General features: G+C 43.3%; 1 protein-coding gene across 1 annotated transcript; it reads left to right on the top strand.

Annotated features, from left to right (window-relative positions):
* Positions 1-32: 32 nt before the first annotated feature.
* On the top strand, positions 33-9982 carry LOC137047783 (uncharacterized). Its single transcript, XM_067425657.1, has 6 exons — positions 33-263; positions 2066-2112; positions 8683-8970; positions 9172-9417; positions 9534-9593; positions 9677-9982. Coding segments are annotated over exons 1-6 (696 nt in total). The 5' UTR covers positions 33-261; the 3' UTR covers positions 9730-9982.
* The last annotated feature ends 1880 nt before the right edge of the window (positions 9983-11862 follow it).

Raw genomic sequence — 11862 nt, 5'->3', positions numbered from 1 at the left:
CGCAAGCATCGGGATTTCGGGTGCACGAGCTTCCTCGCTACTAGAATCAATTGCGATTTGTGTCTTTTGTTGAAAATGAACTACGACTTGCGCTTTCCGCGTCCCCGTGAAACCGGCTTTATGTGGAAGAAGTGGTGCTGTCCCGCGGGATTCCCCCGAAGACTAGGCTACTCCTGTAGGCTTTCGGTTTCGTGTTTATTCGTGTCTCGCTTCAGCTGTGGATTCTGATGCCTGAGCATAAATCCACGCGGAACCTTCGCCATGTAAGTTTTCATGTTTTTAAATGTAAATCCAGCGTGTTTTGTGTTATTATAGCAATAGTTGTGATTCTCCGTGTTTAATCCTGCATGCTGAATCCACAAGGTTTTTTATTTATAGAGATAATATGAGTTTCTAAAGCCTGTTTGTGTCTTGAGTTTGACTGATCATTTATACATGAATCATTTATAAAAGCTAATGATATCAGGTGTTATAGTTTTAGTGATGGTTAAGTGTGTGTCTGTATCTGTCATCATTTTGTTAGTTTAGTTCACAGACTTTCATTTGTCATGTGTTTCTTTGTTCAGATTACCACCACTCGTCTGTCTCTTTGGTTACTGTCATTATTAGTTGTGGCATCTGTGTGCATTTATCCTCCTCGACTCGTGCGTGTGTGTGTGTGTGTGCGTGTGTGTGTGTGTGTGTTTTCACTACTTAAGTTATCATTCCTCCTCCTGCTCTCTCTTTGTCCGGTCGCCGTGTTGTTTAGTTGTGTTGTGTCTGTCTGTCTGCTATGTATTACTTGTGATTAAACTAAATTTTGACCTTTATTCCTCTGTCTGTCTGTAAGCACATTGTGTCAGCAGGGTTGCCAACTCTCACGCATCTGGCTTTCAGGCTTTGTGTCACGCTCTCACTCCGCCCAACTCAATCTCACGCCAAATTGCCAAACCTGCTTTTGATATTAAACAAAGCTATAAGCTTTAATTTTTTAAAATGTGTTTTAATGAAATTAAAACAATAAATAGCGTTTTGGCGCTGTGGCATAATGTTAAAGCCAGAGGCGTTGAAAAGCGGAGTTGCATGCTCTCGTCTCCCTGCGGCGCGCGCTGGTCACGTGGCCCATGAGCGCTCAATACTTCTAGCGCTGTGCCAATGAATTTAAATGGCTTAAGCGGATACACAACAGTTTCACCATATAGATGTTTGCTGCAAGTTTTGGTAAACAGTACAGCATAGTGTTAGTGTGTATTGATTATTAAGTCAGCCATATTTACAGGATCGTTGTATTATGGAGAGTGATAGAGATTCAACATTGTTAACATTAATGTTATTCTTGTATTTAGCCCTCAGGTATTCCTTACTAATAGGTCACACTCATACTCATTAAATTATATTTATTGAATATTTTGAGGAGATCTTTTGGTACTAAATACTATTTGTGCAACAATTATTGTCAATAAATGACCACTTAAAATGTTTTTCTTTTAATATTTGTATATATTTCTTCTAATATTTATATTACAATATGTTTAGTAATTAATGTTAAAATAGAGAATTCCAATTCAAAGAGGACAAATACAGTCATTCTGTGGCAAAAAAAAAAAAAAAAAAAAAGTTTATTTGTAATGCCATTAGGTGCTTTATGGCTCTTTAATAAATATACATGTATCTAATCTAGTTGCTCAAAAAAGTATTGCAGTCTTTGCATTCTAATAAATATTTAGATAGGTTGATCAAACACTAGATTTCTTTAAATGTGAAATTTCAAAACTTGAATAACTTGCATCCTAATATTTTTAATAAATAATGATACTTATATAATCACTCACAAGTGAATATTAAGGAATTGCACATGTAATTGGACCCAAGAAATGTTTAAACTAGTGCTAAAACAAACATATTTTTTCTAATTATGTATAGTATATATACTAGATATAAACTGATACTGAATCAAGATCAAAAGCATTACACCCCCCCCCCCCCCCCAAAAAAAAATCTCACTCCAACCTGAACTTAAAAGTTGGCAACCCTGTCACCGTGTCAGTATCTGTGACATAACCAGCTCTTCTGTTTTTATCGTCAGGTTCTCAAAACATCATCTTCTGCTGCTTTGCTTTATCAACTATAGCGGTGAGTATCATTGTTGTTTATTATAAATTGTAACAAGTCTTGTTGATCTAGTAGTCGATTGGGTCTATTTTGCAGTGACTTTGCTTGATATTCGTGGGAATTTCCCAGCATATGACATCATCACTCCATGACATCATTGGGACATTCCCTTCATCCCAAACTCACCTAAGGTTCAGGATTGCACTACAGGCAGTTATTTAGCACTTACAGATAGTTTCAGATCTTCACTTCATGAATGAAGCCTATCAGCGCTGAGAATCGAACAAGACACCGCTGTCCTAAAAGCTGAACAGGCTTTAACTTTGAGAATAATCAACTGGGATTCAGTCACAAACTGTGTTTCTTACCGGCTTGGATATATTTCCCATTTTAGACTTTTGGTCTTTTAGTTTCCTGATTTAGTCTTTGTTTGTAGTTTTCTTCGTTTATTAGTTCATTTATTTTTCTCATCTGTTTCTTGTTTCCCTCTTAAAGGTGCACTATGCAACCTTCCGTCCGCTAGACGTCGCCTATTCAAAACAAAAGCGTAGGTAGTTTGATGATGCCAAGTTTGAGCGCAGCATCTTAGGTCTTCACCTCACAGCCGGTGGAAAATAGGACTCCGTTCATGGATGCGGTTATTAACGTTAGTGTGAAGCAGAGCAGGAGCGAGTGTTGAGGAGCTGAGCACGGTCGCTGGAGCGATTGGTTATTAACGTTACTGTAGTGAAGCAGAGCAGGAGCGAGTGTTGAGGAGCTGAGCACGGCCGCTGGAGCGATTGGTTATTAACGTTACTGTAGTGAAGCAGAGCAGGAGCGAGTGTTGTGGAGCTGAGCGCAGCTGCTGGAGCGATTGGTTATTAACGTTACTGTAGTGAAGCAGAGCAGGAGAGAGTGTTGTGGAGCTGAGCACGGCCGCTGGAGCGATTGGTTATTAACGTTACTGTAGTGAAGCAGAGCAGGACCGAGTGTTGAGGAGCTGAGCACAGCCGCTGGAGCGATTGGTTATTAACGTTACTGTAGTGAAGCAGAGCAGGACCGAGTGTTGAGGAGCTGAGCACGGCCGCTGGAGCGATTGGTTATTAACGTTACTGTAGTGAAGCAGAGCAGGAGCGAGTGTTGAGGAGCTGAGCACGGCTGCTGGAGCGATTGGTTATTAACGTTACTGTAGTGAAGCAGAGCAGGACCGAGTGTTGAGGAGCTGAGCACGGCTGCTGGAGCGATTGGTTATTAACGTTACTGTAGTGAAGCAGAGCAGGACCGAGTGTTGAGGAGCTGAGCACGGCCGCTGGAGCGATTGGTTATTAACGTTACTGTAGTGAAGCAGAGCAGGACCGAGTGTTGAGGAGCTGAGCACGGCTGCTGGAGCGATTGGTTATTAACGTTACTGTAGTGAAGCAGAGCAGGAGCGAGTGTTGTGGAGCTGAGCGCAGCTGCTGGAGCGATTGCAACACACGCCTCGCAAGCAGCGGGACTTTTTATTATGACGGGACAGGACACGGTTGTTTAGTTTTCTTAATTTATATTATAGAAACCTCCTATTAGTTTCGATTTAGTGTAATTCAACAAACTTTTTTTCCCAAATACATTTGGCATTAATTTTCTTCATCTGCAGTGGTCAGTATCTATCAAAAGTGCTCAAGGAAGGACCAGTGGAGAACCGGCCACAGGGTCATGGGCGGCCAAGGCTCATTGATGACCGTGGGGAGCGAAGGCTGGCCCGTGGGGTCCGATCAAACAGACGAGCTACTGGAGCTCAAACTGCTCCAGAAGTTAATGCTGGTTCTGATAGAAAGGTCAAGTCTCACTCAGTCTCACTCAGTCAAAAACCGAATGAGTCAGTTTATTTTGGAGCGGTTCATTGTCTGGACGTGCTCATTGGCTCATTCAGTGCTGTGCAAGGACTGTGCGCTCTCGGATGTGTGGAAACATCTTGAGCAAAAGAAAATCCAGTAAAATAACGCTAGAATATTTTATGGAAGAAGGAAGGGAGTTTTGAGTTTGATTTTTTTTGCAAGTTGTAGCAAATTAGCTCAGAGGGGAAATACTAATAATTATTCATAGCTCATTATGATTATGAATATTTTAATCAGTTAAATAAATTAACTTGATTAATTAAAAACAGTATTAATTAATTCTAATAAAACAGTCTTCTTCAGCGGCAGGCGTATCTTGTGGGCCGAGCTGAAGAACAACGAGCGCTTGCAGGTATTGTGTTGTGTTGAGAGCGTTTGAAAGCTCTGATGTCCTTAAACGTGGAGAAAAAAAACGTTATCCTAGATAAACCATTGTGATCAATCAGATTTAGTCATAAATATATTATCCAGAATCAGATCTAGAGGCTGAAATTGAACAGGAGAAGCAGCAACAATGACTATAGCAGGACAACTCAACTGTATTAGTTTAGCGCCTTGTCATGCTCGTGAGTTTTACAACATTTTGTGTGTTTTCTCAGGGTTTATGAGGACAATTTGGTTTATGGAGTATTGTATGTGTTTTAATGTTAGCAGTAGCAAGCGGAACGGTTTTACATGTCAGACTAGTGTACAATAGAGTAGCAGTGCATTTGAATGAACGAGTCGATAGCTAACAACACAAAGACATTTGAAGCAGTTACTCACCGCCTGCTTCTAACATATGACCGTGAACCTTAATCACTGGAAAACCGCTCCATCTTTCAGCATTAGACGAGCTACAAATCCGGAGTTGAACTGTACCTAATTTATTAATGCAGGGAACAAACAAAAACACTTGCATAACTCCGGAAAAAACAAACTTCATTCACTGTCCCATTAATGCTGGGTTCTTTGTGAAGATGTACAGGGTTGTCTTGCCCTGACAACCAATAACACACTTCTTTGGTGACATTGTGGGTTTCGTGAAGCTGGCCTTCCTAAAGCGGTTGCTCTCTCTCTCTAGTCGCGGCTGCGCGTCTTGATGGTTCCGTCTGATGGTTTTCCAGTTGCAATCGATTCCTTCTGTATTAAGTGAAGGAACAACAGTAAACTTGCATGGTTATTTCGACTCTGCCGAGGTTGAGGACATTGCACATGGTGTTAAGAGTTTGGCCTGCTAGCCCACCGGCCAAGTGGTGGCATTGGGTTTCCTGTTCCACACACACACGGTGTGAGGTGTGTGTAGGCCTTATCATCTTGGGATCCAGCCAAGATGATATGTCGGTACAGCCAGAGAGAGAGAGAGAGAGAGAGAGAGAGAGAGAGAGAGAGAGAGAGAGAGAGAGAGAGAGAGAGAGAGAGAGAAGAGGGTGGGCAGATCTGTGTGTCTCTCTTAAGAGTCTTAGAGAAATCTCACCCTCAATGGTCGAGTTGCCCAATGGGATTGTTGGGATTTCCCAGTGGGAAATTCCTCTATGGGAGATTTATGGCTCTTGGTTTCAAGCTTGATTCATTGGGTCTATGCCCATTTATATTCCAAACACACACTGCATCCTCTGAGGAAGGGACATGCATGAATGTATAAGTCAAGAAGCATTGATTTGATAGGAGACACGACATGAATGAGTCATTTATATAGCGCTTTCATATGTACTACTGTACACCCAAAGCGCTTCACACTCATGTCAGGGGTCTCTCCTCATCCACCACCAGTATGAAGCTCCACTGGGATGATGCGACGGCAGCCACAGTACAACGGCGCCAGTGCGCTCACCACACACCAGCGATAGGTGGAGAGGAGAGAGGACGATAGAGCCAATCCAGTGGATGGGGATTATTAGGAGGCCATGATTGGTAAGGGCCAATCGAGGTAAATTGGCCAGGACACCGGGGTTACACCCCTACTCTTTTACGAGAAGGGCCATGGGATTTTTAATGACCACAGAGAATCAGGACGCAATTTGCATACAGAGTGGAGAGAGGTGTTGAGGATGCTTCACTTGGTTTAATTAATTTATCAACTAAACACCTGGAGGGGAAGAAAACCCATGCAAGACTTTTATTTATTGATTTTTTTTCTTCTGCTTTCAATACTATTCAACCCCACATCCTAGCTAGAAGATTCTGTGTCAAAAATACTCCTTCCGGTTTCTCACAAGTTTCGGAGAGTTTTTTTCGAGTATGGGTCGGCTTGACGTTAATAGAGCGGAAGGTCCTTGTATGGGCCGTACGGGCTCTTCTCCCGGTAGGGTGCGCGCGCGTGACTAGAGCGAGAGAGGAAATGCACGGCCGTAAACACTCCCGCCGCGCTCCACTTTATTCCTATCTGCGACTTCAACGCTTCAGCACAGCAAGTCACTGCTGTCAGGACTTCACCAAATCATAACAAAGAAGTGTGTTTTTGCCGGAGCGGTCCCAGCGATAAAGGTTCGGTCCTGCTTTGGAAGCAGCCGGTGAGTAAAACTGCTTCAGATGTCTGTGCTGTCGGCTATCGTCGCGTGAGTAAACATCAGTAAACGACACGATCGCGTGCTTCGTCATTCAAATGCGCTAACGGACTCCATTGTTGATCTATATATCGTTACACTAGTCTGACGTGCGAAACCGTTTTGCTTGCAACTGCTAAGGTTTAGTCGCATACAATAGTCCATAAACCGAATCATGTCCTCATAAACTGCGAGTAAACACACACAAATGTTGACAGGCCACTAAATACAGTCCATACCACAGAGACGGACGTCCTGCTGCTGCTGCTTCTCCTGTTCAGTTTATTTCAGCCTCAGATCTGATTCTGGATCAATATCTGTGTTAGCTGAGATAGCGATGGGTTTCTCCACGCTTGAGGACGTCACCGCTTTGCACGCTCGTCATTCTTTAGCTCCGCCCACTCGATACGCCTCCAGCCGCTCGTTTTTTTCCAGAAAGACTCGGTACAGCCCATATGTCTTTTATAAATATAATAAAACTAAAGACTTTTCGGAGATATTAAGGATGCAATACTACTCTATAGGTACTCAAGATTGTCATGAGATTGCCTGAAACTCATGGTGTTTCACGCCCCCTTTAAAACAAAAGACATGATTATTGATTTTAGAACATCTACTGTGAATCACATTAACACAACGATTAAAGGACAAGTTGTGGAGCGTGTTGAGTAAGGGATAATGTCCACCCAGCCGGTTGTTATCGCAGAATAAACCCCTTCAGAGTGACGCTCCGCTTCGCCTCGGGGTCCTGATCACTCTGAAGGGGTTTATTCTGCGATAACAACCGGCTGGGTGGACATTATCTCGCTTATTACACGGCTACTAGTCTCAAAAAAAAAATTATTAGACACAAAATATTGTCTAGAGATTTAATATTTTATTAGCTCTTACGCAAAGCTTCAGCGCAGAAAAACAGTTCCAACCTGCTTTAAGCCTTTATCTATTGCTGCTAAATGTTGAGAATGAATGCTGAAAGGGTTAGTTCAGCCAAAAATGAAACCAAGCCTATGATTTACTCACCCTCAGGTCATTATAGGTGTTTATGACATTCTTCTGTCAGACAAATACAATCAGAGTTATATTTAAAAAGTCCAGGCTAACGTTAATCCCAGCAGTAGTTGTAGTTGTGTTTGAAGTCCATAAAAAATGCAGCTGTCCGTCAAATAACTGCTCCACACGACTCCGATGGGTTAATAGAGCCTTCTGATTCCAATCGATGCGTTTGTGTCAGAAAAATATCCATATTCAAAACTTTATGAAGGAAACCCGCCTTGAAGTCTTCCAGTGTAACCCACGGCTGTTTAAGACACAAGATGGCGCCAGCGTTAAGCACAGAAGTAGAACCGGTCAAGATAACTCGCAGTACCCGGATGAGCGGTGTGTGTTATCTGGAAATAACATACCGCTGGAATGCGCGATTGACCAATCAGAATCAAGTATCTCACAGAGCCGTGTAATAAGTTATAAATACCTAGGTGTAGTCATTGATTCCATACTGACATTTGGTTTGTAAGAAAGGGCATCAGCATCTGAGTTGCCTTAGGAAGCTTGCCAAATGTCACATTGACAGACACATGATGTCATTGCTTTACTCTGCTTTTATAGAATCCATCATGTCATTTTCCATTGGGGTATGGTATGGAAGTCAGTCAGTGAAAAACAAGAATCCTTTGAAACCGAATTGTCAAGTGAGCGAGCAAGATAATAGGGGTAAATCAACGGACTCTAGAATACTTCTATACAACCCAGTTGTATAGGAAGGCAGGTTCTATTTTGAGAGACGAGTTGCATCCCTTAAGGAACGGGTTTCAGGTACTGCCATCGGTTTGCCAGTTTGTGGCCCTAAAATGGAAAACAAGACGCTACAGGAACACTTTTGTTCCTGCAGCAATTGAGATTTTAAATAGTAATAATAAGAAGAGAGATGTTTTAGTGTGAGACATTGGGTAGGCAAGAGGGGTAGGCATGTGTCTGGTGCAGCCTGGTTGTATTTTGTTATTAACTTGTATGTGATTGTATTATGTCCTTTGTATGTATTTTTTCTTCTTTGGACTATGAAATTGTATTAATCTGCAAAGCAATTTTACCTTCGGGTACGAAATAAAGATACCTTGACCTTGACATTCATTACAAAGTTGATAATGAAAAGGTAAACCTTTACAGTATTGATACTTTGTTTGTACTGAATGAATATTTTTCTGTGTTTGCAGGAGCCACCCCTCGATCTGTGACAGAGAAAAGGGGACGCGACGCCACCCTGCCATGTGAATTTAAGGCCAGAGACATTTCAGATCTTTTTTTAAGCAGATTCTCAAAAAACCTCCTTGTCTGTCAGAATGAAGACTGTAAGAGTAAAAATGACAGAGTATTTAAAATAGGATCATGTGACGTCATCATCAACGATCTGAGACTGAGGGACGCCGGGAAATACATCCTGAGACTCCATTACACTAATGATCAGAGGCCACGAATCCGGGAATACCAACTTCATATTAAGGGTAAAGTCAAAACTGTGTGTTGGTCTTGCGTGAGGGCCTGTAACCATCAGAGACTCTCAATGCCATATTGTCTCCGATATGGGTTTTCCAATGGCTGATAAAAAAAAAAAAAAGTGGTCCCTTTAACCCTAAATCTGTGTTTCTGGCTTTGACTGATTGACACATTATAATAATAATGAGTGTGTGTATGTTTCTCCTCAGATGAGATCTCTGTGAACACAGGTGAGGAGCTGAAGTTGGATCTTCTGTTGATCAATGCTGATAAAGTGGAGACAAACTCCAGTGGAGAGTGGACAGAGGTGTGGACGAGAGGTCACGGGGTCAGCAGTGATCGACTGACCGACAGTGATGGGAATCTGACCATTAATGCGTTCACATCCACTGACACTGGAACATACAGAGTTCTGGACTCTGAAGGACAAATCCTGATCACACTCACACTCACAGGTCAGAGGACAGCAGAGGAGGAGGGGAAAAAACACATATAACACTGAGGTTTATTCATCATGATTTCTCATGAACAGCATTTGCTAAACTAACTAACCTTTCGATCTCCTCTACAGAAACTGGTACAGGATCAATGATGACAGCTGAACGCACCACTAATGGCACTGAACCACACAGTAAGTCAAATTAAGAGCTTTACAAAATATTTAAACCGTGACTTTAAACATTTTAAAAATTGTGTTCTCTTCTCTCCTTCCAGCTGCAATGGTGTGGATTTTAATTGGACTGAGTGTTTTAGCACTTCTGCGCTGATTACATCTTCTCTTATCAAGAAACACAAGTCTATGAACAGGAACACAGAACAGGATTCCTCCCAAAAAGTCCCAATGGAAGAAAGTGTACAGTAGCCCAGATTAGTGTTAATTTTGTCACCTATTTCTTTTTAGAGTCAGTGCCAAATGTCCTTGTTAATTTTAGTCATATTTAGTCATTCACATATCTTTTTTTTTGTTAGTCAAGTTTTAGTTGACTAAAAGTCTTGTCATTTTAGACTGAAGGAGGGAATGGAGACCAACGAACTGGGATCACTTCAGGGAGCTCCTAACATCTTCGAGATATAGAGAACGGGCCAATGAACATTTGGTGTACAAAATTTGCATATCGCAATTCGCTCAGCCATGCGGGTATAAAGTGGAAGTGATCGCCAGGCCGGAAGCCAGATCATGCCCAGAGGGAGTTACCATGTGGAGAACACACGTATGGACTGGCCGTGGGCAGTACAACATACAGAAGTCCCAGGGGTGGCCCGGCCATTGTAGGCAGGGGAACAACACCATGCTGAGATGGCAGAGCCCGGGAAAGACACGGGCTCGCCGTAGGGATCACTACCGCGGAAGAATACACATATGGGACCAACGTGAGGGTCACAACATATGGAACCCAGCCTAACACAAGTTCAGGCAATGCACACGAGTTTTAGACCTGGCGTCGGATACTCGGCCACGTCCGACTGCCGCGGGTTGCAGAGGACTCGACAGGGTTTTCCATTCTGGGGAACCCAACTGGAGAATATAAGCGCATGTACCCGTTCAATGGGAAAGGAAATGGCGCACCAAGCCGACACTTAGAATGGGCACTTTGTTGTTACTGACTATAGGAAGTAAGCACACAGGAAGATACCAGCTCTACACAGAGGCTATAAAATCTAGCGAACGTGTTGGGTGTTGCTCAGCCCGCAGCTCCTCAAATATCTATCAGCGAGGCGCCTGAAGCCAACGCTCAGGAAGAGGCCACACCCCTGGTGGAGTGGACTCTAAACCCTGAGCGGGCAGGGCACATCTTGGATTCGTACGGCAAGATGATGGCATCCGCTGTCCATTGGGCCATCCTCTGCTTAGAGACAACCTTTCTCTTCTGTTGGCCTCCGTAACAGACGAAGAGCTGCTCTATGGGTCCTGAAGCTTTGCGGTCTGTCCACATAAGACCGTCTGCTGGTCACGGAAGGGACAGATCAAAGCTAGGGCTGGGTCTGCCTCCTCCAAAGGCAGCGCTTGCAGGCTCACCACTTGGTCCCGAAAGAGAGTGGTGGGAACCTTGGGCACATATCCAGGCTGGGGTCTCAGGATCACGTGAGAGTTGTCCGGCTCGAATTCCAGGCATGATTCGTTGACCGAAAATCCCTGCAGGGCCTCTACCCTCTTGATAGAGGTCAATGCAGTCAGGAGTATCGTCTTCAGAGACAGGAACTCTTAACTCTGGTGACTGCAATGGCTCAAAGGAAGGTCTCTGTAGTGCAGTCAGCACCAGAGACAGGTCCCAAGAGGGTATCGAGGGAGGGCGAGGCCGATTTATTCTTCTTAAAAAAGACACAGCGTCACCCGTGTTGCTCTTTTGTGAGGTAACACTTTTAGTGCTGAAGCACCAAGGGAAGACCATGACAGAATACAGGATATGGTGCAGCCTGTATCTGCTCTAAAAGGAACCTACAGTTTTTCAGAAAATTTGCAACAGCTGTTGTGAAAACAGCAGTTGGTTTTCTTGTCTCCTCAGCAGTGAGCACGCGGTCGCGCTGTTTTTGTGCCGCCTAACCAGCACGAGCGATCCCCAATGGCACACTCTCTCTCTCTCTGAATATTTAGGCAGTCAAATGCTTCATCAACGCCATTCAGCTCCGAAGTGAATGACAACAGTGCGTTGTGATCGCTTCCACTTTATACCCGCGTGGCAGGGCAGAGTGCGATATGCAAATCTATATATATATATATAAAACCTGCATAATGTATTTGCCACAACACCATAGCTAACTGGTTGATTTACAGTGTAGATGCCTTAAAATCAGCATTGAGACGTTATGAGACTTATTACTCGCATTCCTGTGATGTGCGCACTGATCAAGGGAAAGTGCACGGCCAAGCTCAGTATTTTGACTGATTAGGCTAATAGTTT

Source organism: Pseudorasbora parva, chromosome 19 (assembly GCF_024679245.1).
Source record: "Pseudorasbora parva isolate DD20220531a chromosome 19, ASM2467924v1, whole genome shotgun sequence".
NCBI lineage: Eukaryota > Metazoa > Chordata > Actinopteri > Cypriniformes > Gobionidae > Pseudorasbora > Pseudorasbora parva.
Note: the sequence above shows the minus strand (reverse complement) of the source record. Positions and strands in the feature narration are given on the sequence as shown.